The 17,290-nt window shown below is 39.5% G+C and overlaps 1 protein-coding gene across 5 annotated transcripts in view; it reads left to right on the top strand.

Annotated features, from left to right (window-relative positions):
* Positions 1 to 17,290, top strand: part of APP (amyloid beta precursor protein) — a 195,273-nt gene that overhangs the window by 143,744 nt on the left and 34,239 nt on the right. For all 5 annotated transcript variants that reach the window (XM_059467031.1, XM_059467030.1, XM_059467028.1 and 2 more), the window contains 4 exons: positions 1 to 75; positions 255 to 413; positions 9,713 to 9,841; positions 11,920 to 12,019. In XM_059467031.1, the coding sequence (XP_059323014.1) occupies positions 1 to 75; positions 255 to 413; positions 9,713 to 9,841; positions 11,920 to 12,019 (463 nt within the window). The remainder of the gene's footprint in view (positions 76 to 254; positions 414 to 9,712; positions 9,842 to 11,919; positions 12,020 to 17,290) is intronic.

Here is a 17,290-nt window from a genome sequence, read left to right as displayed (position 1 = left end):
GTCATGAGGGAGTGGGAAGAGGCAGAACGCCAAGCAAAGAGCTTGCCAAAGGCCGACAAGAAAGCTGTCATCCAGGTAAAGGAAAATCCAACCACAACCTTACCATCTGGAGCCCCAGTTAAGATACAGGGGGTGCTGGGTGTGATGAAATTTAATAATCTACTTTATGGAGATTTCATGTTATTCTCTGCCCTTTTTTTCCCCATCTATGCTGATGTCTTCTCTGTTTCTGTTGGGACTGATGTTTTTTTCAGCATTTCCAGGAGAAAGTGGAATCACTGGAGCAGGAAGCAGCAAATGAAAGACAGCAGCTTGTGGAGACTCACATGGCACGGGTGGAAGCCATGCTGAACGACCGCCGGCGCATTGCTCTGGAGAACTACATCACAGCCCTGCAGACTGTCCCACCCAGGGTGAGTGGGACACCACAGGCTCTGCCAGCTGTGTCTAAACCACTGCAGTTGTCCTGGGGGGAATGTAGATGTGCCCAGGGGCAGTCCAGCTCTGGAGCCTGGAGCTCACTGTGCAAGGGCTGTGACAGCAGTCACACGGTTTGCCTAAGTGCATACACAAGCTCCCCATCTGAATACCTGTTGATGGATAGATGCATAGTAAAGACACTTCAGCAAATAACCTGGAAGTGATTTGGTTGTCAGAAATTGTAGCAGTTCACAGATCCTGCAGTAGGATGGTGTCCCTCCAAGTGATGCACATTAGGATACTTCACCATGACAACAAGGAGCATAAAGATAGGATGGTTGTGAGTTTTTGTTTTGTTTGTTGAACTGTTGAAGTGTTTGGTGAAGGATCTTGTGAGGATTGTTGGATGGCATGAAGTTAGCACACTAGCAATTCGAAGTTGCCTGCTTTTGATGGGTGTAAACATGTACATTCTGAATGCAGATTGAGTGGAATTTAATGACTTTATATCTCTGATACTTGTTTCAGTACCACAACAGCTGGTCAGTGACCTCCAGAGGAAGAGAATTTGCAAAAAGACTGGGGGAAAGCAGTTTTATGTATCTCTGGCCTCTTGAACACTTCCTGGATGGAAAAAACATTGTTACACTGTGAATCTTTTAGTGAATTTGACCTTAAAGGGAGTTATACCAATATGACTAACATGATTACATTACATATTTTCAGTAACTTTCCTTCTGAGGAGAAACCTGTTTATTTGGAAAAGTGATCATTCTCTTAGTTCTTTATCATTGTTATCATAATTGAACTTTTGTTCTCCATCCTGTGGTACAAAACTCTCATGCTTTTATCATGTCCACCAAGTAAAAATTAAATTAAAAAAATTAAAATATTTCACTTAGGTAAAAGTGTTGAGGGGTAACTTCAGGATAGTTGTGTGAAGAGTTTCCATGTATTTTGCAGTAGTAATTTGTGGAAAATGAACCTAGTTGATGTTAAATTGGTAGAGGATGTTACTTGGTCTGAGTGTGAGTTGCATGTTATAACCTTTTACCACAGTGAGAGTAGTGAAAGGCTTGAACTCATTAGGAGATGGATTAGTGAGTTATAAGCTAGGATGTGGCTTCTTTTAAGTAGCTGGAGTCTGGCTCAGAGCTGAGGTAAGTGCATGGACTGGCTGCAGGTCGTGTTTGCCTTCTTGCACCGTGGGTTTGGGTCGTTCACCAAAGGTAGGCTTCCACATTTGGCTTTGGAGCCAAGCTTTCCTGCTCTGAAGTTCAGCCTTGTACCAATGTAATCCTGTCCGAAAAATCCTCCAGTAAAATTATTTGATTTCAAGCTCTGTGTGTGTCAGGCTGGAAGCTTGGTTCTTCAGGTATCTGTGGTTGTTGAAGGGTATGATGGGGACCACACATAACAGCAGAAAGGTCTCTACAGCTGACAAAATGTGGAATGCAGAGGACACAAAGTGAACTTCAGCTGCAAGGGGAAAAAATGTTAAGTGACTCTGGGACCAGAAAAACTTGCATTTTGTGCTTGTGTAGCTTGTAGTCATCTCCCAGGACATTTAAATTACTGATACATTTCCTGTGTCAGGGGGAGAGAACCAGGCCTGAAAGGTGACATTAGTCCAGTAAAAATAAGTTTTGAAGGTACTGTTTGAAAGACAGAAGTGCATCCTATATTGAGTATATGTCCTATAGATGTCCTGCAAAAGCTAATAATTCTGAAAGGAGCAGGCAGCAAGCATGGTGGTAACATTAGCTGAAAGTGCTACCAGACAGGGACTGATCTTAAAAATAACAGGGGTGAACAGTTTAAATAATAATGTCCTTAAATTAAGTCCTTGTTCATTCTTGTAGATGGTCTTGTCCTTGCCTCAGCATTTCTTGGTTGTGTGCTCTGTAGCTGATGACAGTTGAGGTGTTGAACTGCTGATCAGGTGCATGCCAAAGCACTTGAAAACACTGACCTTGAATTCAGCAGGATGATTGTCTAGTTGTATTGAAAGAGAGGAGGAGGTTTTGAAGGAACTTAGGAATAAAAAGAGGATGTATCATCTTTGGAAGGAGGGTCGGGTATCCCAGGAAATATTTAAGGGGGTTCCTGTGGTGTTGCTCGCAGGGGTGCCAGGACGAGGGAAGAGATGAGAATCTTGACTTTATGTTTCAGAAGGCTGATTTACTATTTTAGGGTATATATTATATTAAAAGAAAATGATATATTAAAACTATACTAAAAGAACAGAAGAAAGGATTTCATCAGAAGGCTTGTAAGGATTAGAAAGGAATGGAAAAGAATGATAATAAAATCTTGTGGCTGACCAGAGAGTCCGAGACAGCTGGACTGTGATTGGCCATTAATTAAAAAACAACCACATCAGACCAATCAAAGATGCACCTGTTGCATTCCACAGCAGCAGATAACCATTGTTTATGTTTCATTTCTGAGGCCTCTCAGGTTCTCAGGAGAAAAAAATCCTAGCAAAAGGATTTTTCATAAAATATGTCCACGACAGGTTCCTAGGGCATTTTTTCAGGCCACAAAGGGCCTTAAGAGAAGAGGACTCAATAGTGACTTCTGATTTTGTGTCAGTAATTGGTGTTGAGAGTTCTTCCCTTGGATCATCATCACCCACTGGCCAATTGGCTTTGGTTTTATGTTCCTTGCTTCTTGTGTTAGCAGCAACAGCCATTGCTTGAGGCTCACTGCCTGGTTTAGCTATGGGCTTAGGTTTACTGTCTGGTTTAGCTACAGCCTGAGTAGCTGGGGTGTTAGGTGCAGTCTGAGTGACTGGGGCAGCTGCTGATTTGTCTCCCTGGCCCCTGCCTCTATCTGCTACCCTACAGTATCTAGCAGTGTGTGATAAGCATAGGCCAGTGCCCAGCTTACTGCAGTGATCCTTTTCTCCTTAGAGTCATCATGGCACTTCTCTTTCAAGTATTTCCCCACCTCAGCTGGGTTCTGAATTTTTTCACATGGCAAGTGCCAGGCTATATGGTCAAAAAATTCCTTCAGGTTTTGGCCCATATCCTCCCATTTCCTGCACCACTCAGGATTTTCCACACCTGGGTCTATTTCTGGGTCAGGGGTCTCATCCACTCCTTTGGGCATCTCAGCCCTCATTCTAGACAAACTGCAGACCATATAAAGAAAGCTTACCAGATTAAGTACCAGGATAGTGGTATCTTTAACATTCAGGGGAAACTGAACATTCTCAAAAAGTGACTTTAGAGATTCAAAGGAGAAGAAGGAAAGGAAAGGCTGAAAAGCCTTATTCCCTGTTCCTTCTCTAACAAGCTGGGTGCAATTACTAATAAATCCCCAAAACTACTAGGAACTGGAAGTAGGACACAGGGTAGGGTGAAGAAACCATAAACCATATATATCTAGAACAGAGTCCAGTACCTTTGAAAACTCCCTATAAATCATTATCACCAAGCCCAGAACAATAGCTATTGTAATCCATGCCCCTCTTCTGCAAAAACTACATCTTAGGGACAATACCGGAGCTATCTCTGGATAAGACAATAAGCCTCGGGACCAGAAAGGTACAAAAACCTCAAAAATGCCTAGAGACCAGAAACACATGAAGGCCTCCAGCCAGAGAGACATTGTGAATTCAAGCAACATGGCTACTGACTACTTTATCCCAATTCAGAATAAGTAGAACCAAAATGCAATCAGTACAGAGTTTTTTCCACTTTATCAAGCCATGTGTTGGGCACTAAAATTTGTATTTGTCCTGATTTAGGACAAATTTGGGAGAAAACCTCCAAAGGGGTTCCTCTAGAAAGCAGATTCAAGCAGCCCCTCCCCAACTGGTTCAGGAAAATATTTCCCTGGAGAAAAGTAGAATAAATTTGTTTATTCAACAGGCAAAGCGTTCACTCACACAAAAAATGGACAATACTAAACAATAAAAACTATTGCTGCTCCAAAAGAGGTTATAAACTCAGGCAGTCCCTTTGTGGGCTGTGGCTCAGCTCACTCAGTCTCTGATCAGTCCCTCTGGTGCTGGAAATGCTGCAGCCCAGGCCCGGCCCAGTGGGCCACAGGTGTGAGCTGCTGGTGCTCTGCTGGTGTTCAGTGCAGAGCAGGTTTAAACAGGTCCAAGAAGAAGAAAAAAACCCAATCCAGGGAACTCCTCTGCCTCAGCTAGCTAAAAACTAACCAAAAGCAAAGGAAAGCTCTGTCCCACTGTCTGTCCGCAGACACCACAGTCCAGGAGCAGGAATGTGTAGGAGTGAGTGCAGTTACTGAAAACAAACTGTGCATCTCTTCCCTCCCCTTGTCTCTTCACTCTCAGAACCAGTCTTAAAGGTGCAAAACTTATTTCTGAGCTAAACAGATGAATGGGGATGAATTGTAATTCAGCATCATAAAGTCACTCCAGGACAGGCATGTAGAAAAAAAAAATTAGACCAAAGCACAGTTAGAACTTAATTTGGCAACTTTTGTGAAAGATAATAAAAGATGTTTTTACAGATATATTAACAGCAAAAGGAAGGGTAAGAACATCCTCAATTCTCCATTGCCTGCTTCAAGTTACATGGTTTGCTATTGGTATATTTACTATAAAAATAGATTCTATATATTTTAAGTGATGGAGTCTCTTTCTCTAAAGTTGTGAGGAAGAATTTGGATTTAAATGTTAAAAAGAAATAGAGATTTTTATGGAAGTGCTGCATGCAGTTAGGAGGGTTAAAAAGTCCATGAATCCTTTGTGAATAGCTCCTGTATCAGATCCAAAACTAACTGCAGGTTTTTTTCATGTGTTACATGGATGATTGCCCAGTACAGTGTCAGAGGTGTGCCTCTGAGTACCACTCAGGGCAGCAAGGGAGAGAGGGAGCACACAGAGATGAAATTGGATAGTTTCAAGGCATACAAGAAAATAAAATTAAGCAAAACCAAATATTTATACTCAGAAGCATGTAATGCAGGCTCCCTGGAAACTCAAAATTTGATCCTCATTCTTGATTCCTGATGCAGCTTAGCTGTGCTGCTGTCCTTTGCTCTTCTTTGAAAATGGGGTGCAGCTGTTCAGTATGCAGTGTCAAAATAGTATATTGTTTCATCAACTTTGGTGGGCTTACTACAGGAAAGGAGGATTAGTGGCAGCTGGAAGCAATATGCCTCTAGTTTTTAAAACTTCTGAAAATTTTCCCCTTAACTTTGTACATTAAATAGGTGAATTCAAATCCATCATACTCTGTGAGCAGATTGATTCTGTAATTTGCTTCTATTCCCTCTTTCATGTGCATGTCAAATTTTTGTGGATTTCCGTATTCCTTTCTAATCTTTGATGGTAAGAGAGGCACATTATCTGTGGGAAGGTGGTGGTGGTGGGTGACAAAGACAAGCAGAAAAGAAAATTGATGAAATAAAGGGTTTCAGATGAGGGAAACATACAGGAAAACTTTGAAAGGTAATTAATTAACCTCTTTACTTTGCACATAAATTAAAGTGAGCATATAATCCTTAAAATCAGTTTTAAATGCTTCTTCTCTAATTCAGCACTATTTTACTGAAATAGAAATTCTTGCTTAGAAGAGCAGGATCATTAACATCAACCCTGTAATGTAGATTAATCCATCTGATTTTTTTCCATGTTTTCTTTTCTTCAGAACTTACTCTGGTACCTGTTATTCTTGGGAGCAGTGCCTGTTCACAGAGAGAGCGCAGGGCAGTTTGAAACTAGTGTGGTTTGGCTGTTTGGGCAGGAAAGAGGAATGTGCAGGGGGGCCCATGCTCAGTGTCTCAGAGTTTGGGGAGCTCAAAGCATTTCCTGAGTGGAAGGAGGTTGCTGTGGAAATATGCAGCTGGAGGCAGGCCAAAGTGTTGCTGCTGAATTGGTGATAAAAATCCTCCTGTGCAGCAGGAAACAGCAGTCCGGCTCTAATACTCCACCCTTCAGCTCTGCTTCTCCAAACCTATTAATTTCCAGCCGTGGAATTCTTCACATATACTTAATTCTGTAGGTTTTTTGTGAAATAGCATGGATTTCAGCTCTGTTTTTTCAGTTTCAAGAAAGGTGGACAGCTAATGCCATTTTCCAGAGTGTCGTTTTAAACCCTGGCAGGTTTGTTGTATCTAGAATTAAGAGTTTTAAAATAGTGAGCAGAAACAAAATTTGTCTTAATTTGTCAAAGTTCAGTAAGTTGAAATAGTGAAAAACAAATAATGAGATTGAATCAAATGGTTTTCATTTTATTTGTTCACCAGAGGAGTCCTTGAGAGGGGAGGCAAATGTAAGTTTTGGACACCATTACAGCAATGTGATTTTGATGTGTGAGATAACATGTTTTGTTGCAAATTAGTAGAAATTATGAGAAGGCATCTTTAACTCCAAAGAATAGATATCTGGATGGGGATTTATTTGTCTTGCCCATGAGTGTTTGCACTCATCCAGTTCAGCTTTTCTTGAATGTTTCCAAAATGAGCTACTTCTCCCTGATGAAACATGACCGGCAAGTTAATAATGTAGCAAGTGAAATATGTACTGAATATGATACACAAGGTATTCAGAATAGTGGATGAAAAGAAGCAATTGTTACACATTGCAAGAGCAGTAATTGGAAGGGAGTGATGATTGATTTTTCTCTAAAGACAAGGTTAAATAGGGTTGTGAAAGTTTCCTCTGTGATTTAGAGTGAAATTTGATCAAAATGACAAGCCAGCTTAGAATTTCCCTTGCAAGTTCCGTGGCACAAAGCCAGGAACTTGCATTTTCAATACACAGACCTGCTTTCTAATGGTTTTAGTGTGGTTTCTTTGTAGTAAATATTTTGGATTTCCACAAGAAGAGATTTTTTTTTCCATGAGGAGAGATTTTAGCCATTCAAACTACATGTGATGTTTCCATTTTCCGAGCTCAATGAAACAGCACTGTTTTATTATTATTACTTAATATTTTATTATTATTACTTAATACTTATATTTTATTATTATTACTTACAATCTGAAATAGCCAATTAGGATCATTATAGGGACATCTGCCTGTTTATTTATAACTTGCTAGAAACTGGATTATGGGCATTTTAGATCTCATATACAAGACCACAGAATGACTCATCTTTCAAATAAGAGGCAAGGCATATTCTCTACAGTTCTAGGTAGAACATCAGTTCTTAAAGGTGCATTGTCACCCTAGGTAGCCTGTGTAGCCCAGATACATTGTCTGTGAACCTGTCCACAGGTATTGAATGCATGCAAGTCCCCAAGTACTCAGGAAAGCTATATAAAATAGTATTTCAACAACATTCTCCAGCATAAATGGGATTTTAAACTGACAACTAAAAAATACCCAAAGGCATGAGCACATCTGCTGGACAGTTACAATAGCTTGTAAGAAGGACTACAACCAATCTCAGTTGTTCTTAGTTGTAGATAAAAACAGGTGTTTGAACCTGAGACGGGGGAGCTTTGGAATGAGTTTGATGGGAGCAAATGACGTTACAGTATGTGCTTAAAATAATTGGTGTGTTCACATCTTATTAGGTGTATCTTTTTTGCTGCATTTGCCTGAATAGTGTGTGCCATGACACTGGGGATTTAAGCTTCTTGCCAGCCAGTCCAGAGTTCTGGAGTACACAGTACCCATATTATTCCTAACTAATCAGCATGCCCTGGCCTGTTACCTGGACATGTCTTGGGGACAAGAAAAGTTGAATTGTGAGGAAAGGTAGCTAAATTTTCTGTCTTCAAAATTTTCTTCTTGTTATTGAACTTTCTGGTATTTTAGCCTTCATTTCAATAGAGCTTTACACTTGACATTTCAGTTGTCTGGCCATTCCCACAAGGTTGTGAGGATTACTCACTTTCCAGCATTTGTCCGCAGTTTCTTGCAACTTCATCTGAGAGTCCTTGGCTTTGGGGACTTTCAGTTATTTCTCTCATGCAATGGAGACACTAAGTTTAATTCTCTGGCAAGATATGGCTTCCTATCTCTATTTCTGTCTGACATCTCTTCCTCAAATAACCTTTGGTTTGCTTTCCTCAGACATTTTTTAATCTGTTGCTTCTCTTAAACTGAAGAAATTCTGAAATCTTTGGACTCCATATCTTAGTATTCATCTCTTGTGTAAATGTTAAATCAGTTTAAGCTCTATATTTGTCCATGAATCTAAATCTTCTTAAAACTTCACTTTCACCCACAGCTCTTCCTGCTTTGGAAAGCTGTGCACAGAGCTTCTCACACTTTTTTTATCACTTCCATACCTTCTTCACTCTGTCACTGTCAGTGCCTAGACAGGCTCTTTATCACTTCTGTTCATTCTTTAATCTGCCACACGGTAAGGTCATCTTTCTGTTCCCTCCCACTGCTCAGCAGCTTCAGGTAGGATGCACAAGCACAGCACCACAAGTGGGAATGGAGAGAAGGGGGACTGCATTTCCAGAATCCATATAATCTCAGAGTTAAAGATGGATGTCCTAGCTGGATGCTGGAGATCACTTCCTGTTTTGGCACTGTGTTATTGTGCAGAGCAGGAAAGTACATAGGAATACATGTCTTAGCCTTCAGTGCTCTGCCATCACTGTGTATATTTTCAAGTTCCCTTCAGCTGCTTCCTTTTCCTTTTCCTTTTCCTTTTCCTTTTCCTTTTCCTTTTCCTTTTCCTTTTCCTTTTCCTTTTCCTTTTCCTTTTCCTTTTCCTTTTCCTTTTCCTTTTTTCCTTCTCCTTCTCCTTCTTTCCTTTTTCCTTTCCTTTTCCCTTTCCTGTTCCTTATTTTCCATTCTTTGTATTCAATTACCTGCCTGAATGCATATATGTCCATTAGGTTTTACTAATTAATATTATTTGCAATAGACTTCATAGTTTTGCAAAATCTGGCATGTAAGCTGAGAAACTTCAGAAAACTGGGAAGATGTCTCTTTTCTTATGGGTTTTCAGTCAGTTGTGTGTTTTGGATCAGTGTGTTCTGGATATCTATATTCTGTACCTCAGCTCTGTAGTTCTTTTCCTCTATTTTCTCCTCTGGTGGTATAGCAATAGTGACAGGGCAGGAACATTGTGTTGGGTTTTTTTTCCTTAAGTTTTGCAGTCAAGTCTGGGGATTGATTATTCATAGAAACATAAAAATATGAACACCCTTCTCAGGAACATTATCTACTATTTAATGGTGCATCCTGATGGTGTTCATTTGAGAAGATCTTCCTTATAGCAGTCAGAGTTGCCTTCAGAAGATAGCACCAAGGGCTTTTGGCTTGGGATACATCTCCAGTGTAAGAAATGAAAACATATGTCATTCTAAATGGATTTTTTTGTTCTTTTTCCTTTCCCTGCAGCCTCGTCATGTATTCAACATGCTGAAGAAGTATGTGCGTGCTGAGCAGAAGGACAGACAGCACACTCTCAAACACTTCGAACACGTCCGCATGGTGGACCCAAAGAAAGCTGCCCAAATCAGATCTCAGGTAATGCCCACTGATGGTTAGTGAGGTTGTGTTAGTTCATAACTATTGGGAAATTTCTGTCAACCTATTTCCTATAAAACACCCAGCTCCTTTCCATGGACAGCTTTAAATGCAATCAGAACTCATCTGTTTTCCACCAGAAGATTAAGGCAAAGTGATAGAGTAATGTGAGTATGATTTTTCTTCTGAGAAGAACTGAGTACAGGTTTTTTGTTTATCTGGACCATGAGTCAGTCATGGGCATGCTCTGAGGACCCTTACAGAGCATTAATGCTGAGAGCCTTTGTTAGTGCTTTGGTAAATAATACCTCTGGAAAAACATCAATATTAGATTTAGCATCAGCACATGGTTGTGCTTCTCTCAGCTGAAGTGGCAGAATCAGAAGTGGTGTAGCCATCTGACTGTGACCAACCTTTCTATAGTCATTGCAGAGGCACTTGTAATGTCTATAAATGTGATTACTGTGATGCACTCAAGTTTAATGTGTTCTTTTAAAACAGACCTTGTCCTTCATGGCATTTAACTGCTGAATGTTACTATGGTCCTCAATGCGTATGTTTTGGAACATCTTTTATCTTGTCTTCATAAGTCATAGAGGGCAAGAAAGCAGAAAGAAAACACCCAAGATTGAAGATGTATTTGGCTTTCAAAACAGCAATTAAAATTGGAGTCACAATGGATAAGCTGTAAAAACAGTGTGGTGGAATCTGTGGAATCTGCTGCTGTTCCCTCTGTAGGATTCAGTAGCAGGCACCATTCCAGCCACAATTTTTAAATTGACTGACATCACTAAAAGAAAAATCAAAACCATGTACCTCCCTGGATGGCAGATTAGATTTTCAAACATCTGTTTCAGCCAGATGTGTACATTGATATTGTGCTGTCTTGAAATTGCTGGAATGAGGAATGCATGCTTCTAAAAGTCTTCTGCAATGACTAGTGTCTTTGCCTTGTCTTAAGCAGCTATTATAACTTTTTTTTTCCAAGTCTCATTGGATTATTTAATGACAAAAATCAATGAAATTTTGCAGAGTGCAGGTTGTGTGGCAGCACTAGTGAAGAATAGAAACTGATGTACAAATACAAGAAGTGCAGTGTATTGTCTAACGTGTCATTGTAGGAATGAGTATTGATATAGCATCTTTGTGTCTAGAATTGGTCAGATGGTTGGAGAAGTGTGGCCTGGGAGTTCTGTTTGTGAAATGTTTTTCAGTGAAAAAGTCAAAATATTTTATTCAATAGCATAAGTATTTAGATTTGAAGAAATCATGCTGTCATTTCACTAAAATTGCTGTCTGCAACTCATTTTACTTGTTAGGCCTAATTATCTTGTCAGTCTTTTAAGATGCACTTCAATTTCTCCTTCTACTGAAGAAAGGTGATAGCAGTCTGGGGGAGCACATAGCATATCATATGATCACATCACATATCATATGATGTCATAACTCAGCCCATAACAATGTGAGAGCACTTGAGGCAATAGAGCTGTAATCAAATGAGAGGATGCAGTAATGCTTCTGGGGGAAAATATTTTTGTTTGCAGCTGAAATATTTGCAATTTGTAAATGCTGCCTTTCTTTTTTCTTTTTCTTTGGAGAGCTGTTTCTTTTCACAGTATTTGGATTAGGAAGTAAATAAATAAATAAATAAATCCAAACACCTGAAATATTTTGATGCAGCAATCACTGTGCTTCACTTGGTTTACATGTTATGTGAAAACTTACGGGTAGGGGCAAATGTAAAGTTTGCTGAAAGAAGAATGAAGCTGTGGATTTCTGCCACAATAGCTGCTTGTGTGCATGTTCTGCCCCACAGCAAATGTAAACTCCTACTTTAAATTACTGCATTTCCATGAGATCTCAGGTGGCTATGGAGCAGCATCTAGATTGGTATTTTTCAGCAGCTGTAGGAGAGAGGTGAGTTTTGTAGTAGGTTTGACAGTTTTGATACATAGAGCATATTGAAATCTTATACGTGCACAAGTGAAAATGGTCTTGCTTCCTATAATCTGTGAAATTTGTGATAATGTCAGATTATCCATAGCATCCCCCTCCTTCAAATGCTTTTGTCTCCATAGGTCATGACACATCTACGTGTGATATATGAACGCATGAACCAGTCTCTCTCCTTCCTCTACAACGTGCCTGCTGTGGCAGAGGAGATCCAGGATGAAGTTGGTATGCAAACTACTCATGTAGAAAAATACATATATTTCTGTGATGAGAAATTACCACCAAAAGCAAAAACACATTATCTCACTTTTCCTAATGATATACTCCTCAGCTGAAAAATAGAAGAGTAAACCTGGCAACATTCTTAAATGTTGAATTAAATTATAATTAACCCTTGGAAGACAAATCCTGTATAACCTATGCAGTGGCATCATCATACTGCTGTAAATGTCTTCCCTGAAATATGTCAATTGACATTTGGAGCCTTCCATGCTATAGAGATGCAGCAGTTGACAATGAGATTTAGGCAAACCCTATCCTTTGGATATTTAGTTTACCTGGTAAGTATTTATACATGATATAGACCATTTGGAAATCCCACAGCTAAATATTGATTGCAGAGCCAAGGATCTGAGAAAAGTGTAGGTATCAACTTGGCAGTATCCTGGTGGTCATGCATTTTAGTTCTTGGTTAGTTATCAAATTGATGTCTCTGCTCCTCCCATTTTTTCCAGCATACAGGCTGGACTGTGGATGAATCCGGCAGCAACAGACCTATGTTTGCCTCTTTCCTGAGAGCTGTAATGGCAGATAGCTGTGAGGGAGAATGGCCTTTCCTTACATCCAGATTCCTGCCCTTGGCTGTGGCTTTGCTGCAGCACAGAGATCTCCAGTACAGCACTCACACTTTGCCATTTGCTGCTATTGCAGCAAGGCAACTGCACTCAGTTTTGGACATCATGTTTCTAGTGTTTGTCTTTAAGAAAAATAACACATGGTTAAATGTAAAGGTCAGAGATGGGACAGTCATTTTTGCACAAGTTGTGGCAGTAAGTGGCAGTTAATATATTAATTTCACTAGTAACCAGGTTCAGCTGAATAAATAAGTCATTGATTTCTTCAAAACATGAGGGAGGGAGGTGTGGCACTGCAGTAAGGATTAGGATGCATTTAAGACAGGGAGGGATGGACAGGGAATAGTGGTGGATTCATTTGCCCAAAGTATGAGTTATGACAGAGATATGCTTCTGCTTGAGAGGGCTGGAGATGAGATCAAGAAATAGTGGAAGGAATTGGGAGGCAGCCAGAAGATATCTGGTTAGTAATTGTCCTTAACTGTGTGTTTCTGTGCTCCACAATTATAAGGCACAATCAGCAGTCTCAGTCTGTGGATGTAGAGTCATTCAGGGAGGAACAACATCTTACTGATAATTTGAAAGCATGTCATTTCTGTAGATGTCAGTACTGTGAGGTCTTTGAGATGCTCAGTTGGTTTTCTTTTTGCACTGCTATCATTCCCTTGGGGTTTTTGCTTCAAACTTCAATTTCTTCTTTCTGTTCTTGGTAATGTTAATGCTTGTTGCTGAGGATGTTCTTGTCAATTTTGTTCTCCTTTCTATGTACTGAAGTGGAACAAGAATTCCAGATATTCCAGATGCAATGTCTTTCAGTATCAATGTTCTTCTTGTTGATAATATTGTCCCTAAACTTTGTTTTACGTGTTGGTTTTAATGAAGTTTGGAGAGCTCATTCCCATGAGCTGAAGAAGACAGTATCCTTCTAGCTTTGGGCCTTCTCACTCTGATCAGCCTGTTTCAAATTCTCTTCTGAAATTACTGAAATTTTTAGTCTCTGTACTCTTCCTAAACCCATGTGAAAAGGACATCTTTTGCAGCTGAAAAATCTGTGGGAAAGTAAACTTCTAATAAAGCTTAACTTTGTAGCATTCCCAAGAAATACTACAATTCTCAGTAAAAAGATGTTTGATTAAATACCTTTTGTTGGAACCATTGACTTAGAAAGTCTGAGTCAGAAGAAAATTTGAAAAATAAACGAGGTAAGAGCATCTCACACAGAGTGTCTAACTAATAAATTCCATCTAAGGAGACATAGTTGAAAATAGTTTTAGTTAATTTTCTTACTTGATTATAGTTTTAGTTTCTTGTTCCACTCTGCTGTAGAGTTCTTCATGAAAAGTTTTTACCTTGAGGAATGGCTAATCTTTGCTTTAGATAACAGAGCTCTGACAAAGGTAGTTTTTCCCTGAATCAAACAAGTAACTCTATAAGCAGCAATACAAATGCAATCCAGTTTGCCATTAATTTGTCCCATGGGTTTAATTCTTCTTAAAGATAATGTGGTGCTGTTTTTCACTCTATTTTTCCTATTGCTAAAAATATTATGCCCTGTTTTTGCACAGTTAATCTGATAAATCGCAGTCTAGCTGTTGGACATTTGGAGTTTCCTTAAAATACAGGTCATGTTTGAAGTTCCTACCTTAAAAGGCAGGCTTACAGCCATTGTTATAATGTGCAAAATCCAAAATGAAAAAATCCAGCTGCAGCCTTTTCTTGTTATTTTTGTAAGTCCAGGAAAGATGGTGGTAGGAATTTGGGGTAAAATTCAACAGAATTTTAGTCCTTACCTGCAGGTGTCCATCACCAACTGATGTAGGTTTAACAGTGGGTGTTATAGGAGCATATAGATAGTTGGAAAACTCACAGCACTCGAGAGGGTAGAAAACAGCACTTAATTTAAGTGAGGGCTTTCATCCTAAGCATTTGACCAATGTGTGATGTGCAAATGTCCCATAAGGGTTTCAGGCACTGTAATGTAGCATCAAATGTGTGAGAAAGGATATTGCTGGTCTCTTGTTCATGTTGGGGCAAAGGGAAAAGGAGCCAGTCTGAGAGTTGCACCAAGAGGTCACCATGGTGGCTCTGAAAAGCTTGGAAAGAATAAGCAGGTCATTTGGGTAGGAGACTGGCATTCTGGCTGCAAATGATTTCACAAGGTACAGTGATGCAAATGTGTTAAAAAAGAGGTCACTCTTGGCAATTGATGTAATTCTTGGTGATAAATTGAGTTTCTTATGAGCAGGAGTATGCCCCATGAATAGGAGCATGGCACACAAAGAAATCTGAGCACATTATTTGGCTGCCTAGGTGTTTATACTCACCTTTTCTCTCTGATAAATCTCAGATACTATTTAACATGTATGGAAATCCAGAAAAAGCAATCGTAGGCTTTAAGCAAAATCAGCAGTTCCTTTGAGCACGTCCTGCTTTAAATCCTTATTTGATTAGATTGCTTATCCATCTATGTAAAAGCAATTTATTGCAGAGAGTGGCACAACAGGCATGGCTTCTGAATCAGAAACTACGTCAGAGCTTTGTGCATCAGTCATGTGGGTAGGCAGTGATCTGAATTTTTAATTCTTGTTTCCAAATTGATGTCCTCAGATTGAACTTTTCTAGCCCACCACTGAGGAAATATTAAGCATTGTAGTAATACCACAGCAGTATTGTACCTAAGCTCAGAAGCATTCAGTTATGAGTAATAAGTAAAAGAATATTATTTCAACTGTCCCTTGACAAATAAAATCAAACTGTTGTTATTTTATTATTCTGTTCCACTCTGCCTGTCCTGTTGTTCTGCTGCATTTTCTGGATGCCACACGCACATTACTTGTCTAGAGGAGAAGGCAAACCCAGGCTGACCCCAAATCAGTGCCTGCTTTCAGATATATATAGTGTACTGGGGGTCAGGTGCTATTTTAAACACTTGTGTGCTCCAACTTAGCATGACAAAATTTGAAACAAGAGACATTTGCCCCTTGACATTTGCCTTGCAAGTTCCTTTGAAGGTTTTTGTGTTTCTAGAAGCAGCTGCAGACTCAAGATGTCTGAAGACTTCCTTTAACACTTCCTCTTTAATCATCATGCCCAATACCTATCTGAGTGGAGGGCAAAGTTAGCACTTCCTCAGCTGGTCCTGGTCTTTCAGCATTTATTAGACTAATTTTTGACTCTGTTTCTAGCTTGTAATTCTGACCTGTAGTTAGTCCACAGCCTTTTTGCATTTCTTGCCATGAGTTGAATTAGGATGCTGTTTCCAGTCATTCTGTGGTATCCTTCTTAAGAGGTTTGATGGTATTAGTTTCTTGCCACAGGCTGACAGTTCAAAACCACAACCAGAGTGGTCTGGGCACTGATACTGCAAAACCAAAACATGCTCTTGGAGGCTTTGCACAAGCAAATTCTGTGTCTTGTCTTGTTTGGTGGCGTTGCTTTCGTGATTGCTTTCTTCTTCTTCTCCCTTAAAATGCTGTTTTGAATTAGTAATGTCTGCCAGACTGCAATGGGACTTCTCAGTGTCTTTTTTTTCTGTAACTCTTCCTTGTCATTCTGTCTTAAAATTTATCTGATGGGAAGAATTCCACCTTCAAAAATGTTAAAGATGTTGAAGCAATACTTAGGATTTCTGAACCTTTATTTGAACTTGGGTTGTGCTTTCAAGGTATCAGAATAATAAATGGTAGTTGACTTGCACTGACTTGTGTCAAAAGCTTGTTTAAAGGTTTACCAGAGTATTGTAATGGGGATCATACAGGATGGTGCAGTTCATATCAAGTAAGATCAGTAATTACCTTGTAATTCCATTTGAGTGTGTTAGACTAGAAAATTCTTGAAATTGCTTTTTGTTTGTAGAGGTGGCAGCTCTAGGCTGCTTAATAGGAACCAGTTCCAGTCTTCCTCTAAAACTAGAGGCAAAAATACTGGTTGCATCTGATTGATGCTATAATGTCATGCATTAGAGTACTTATAATGCCTTAATTTTTTTTTCTGGTAAAGTAAAACAATGTTGTTGAGATATGGGTAAATGCATTAGCACTCCACAATTTATCTGCACTGAGACATAACATGTTCAGTGAACTGGCATAGAGAAAAATAAAGAATAGTCACCAGTGGTGCTTATCATCAGGGCAGTTGGGTTTTGCATTAGTTGACTAATGTGCTTCATCCAGGCTGTAAATAGAGTGAGCATTTGCAGTAGTTTCAAAAACCCATAGCTGGGGAAAGTTGGACAATTTCTCTTCAGTTTTATACTTTCTGCCATTCTGGAGATCAGTGGAATTGTCATTTTTAAATTGCCCCAGGCACTTGGATAGAACTGTGTAGGGGAGTGTTCAATATTGGGTACAACAAAACATGATCTTTGCCAAAGCAGAAGTATTGAATTTCCACCCTCATCTCTTGAAAACCAGCACATTTTTCTGTGACAGCAAGTATTCCGTTGAGATTTGTTGATATCTACACCACAGAGAAACTTCTCAGCAAAGTTTAAACACTTTGTGGAAGTAGGACAATAGCATGTAGGTCTTACCAAAGGTTCTGTAAAACCTACCTTCTAGTTTTAAATAGCCTGTTTGATGTGTCTGGGCTGTATCATACAAGCCCATGTTCTTGCCCTTCTGCTCTGCCCTTTGTGCCATAA

The sequence above is a fragment of the Ammospiza nelsoni genome, chromosome 2, assembly GCF_027579445.1.
Source record: "Ammospiza nelsoni isolate bAmmNel1 chromosome 2, bAmmNel1.pri, whole genome shotgun sequence".
NCBI classification, from domain to species: Eukaryota; Metazoa; Chordata; class Aves; order Passeriformes; family Passerellidae; genus Ammospiza; species Ammospiza nelsoni.
Note: the sequence above shows the minus strand (reverse complement) of the source record. Positions and strands in the feature narration are given on the sequence as shown.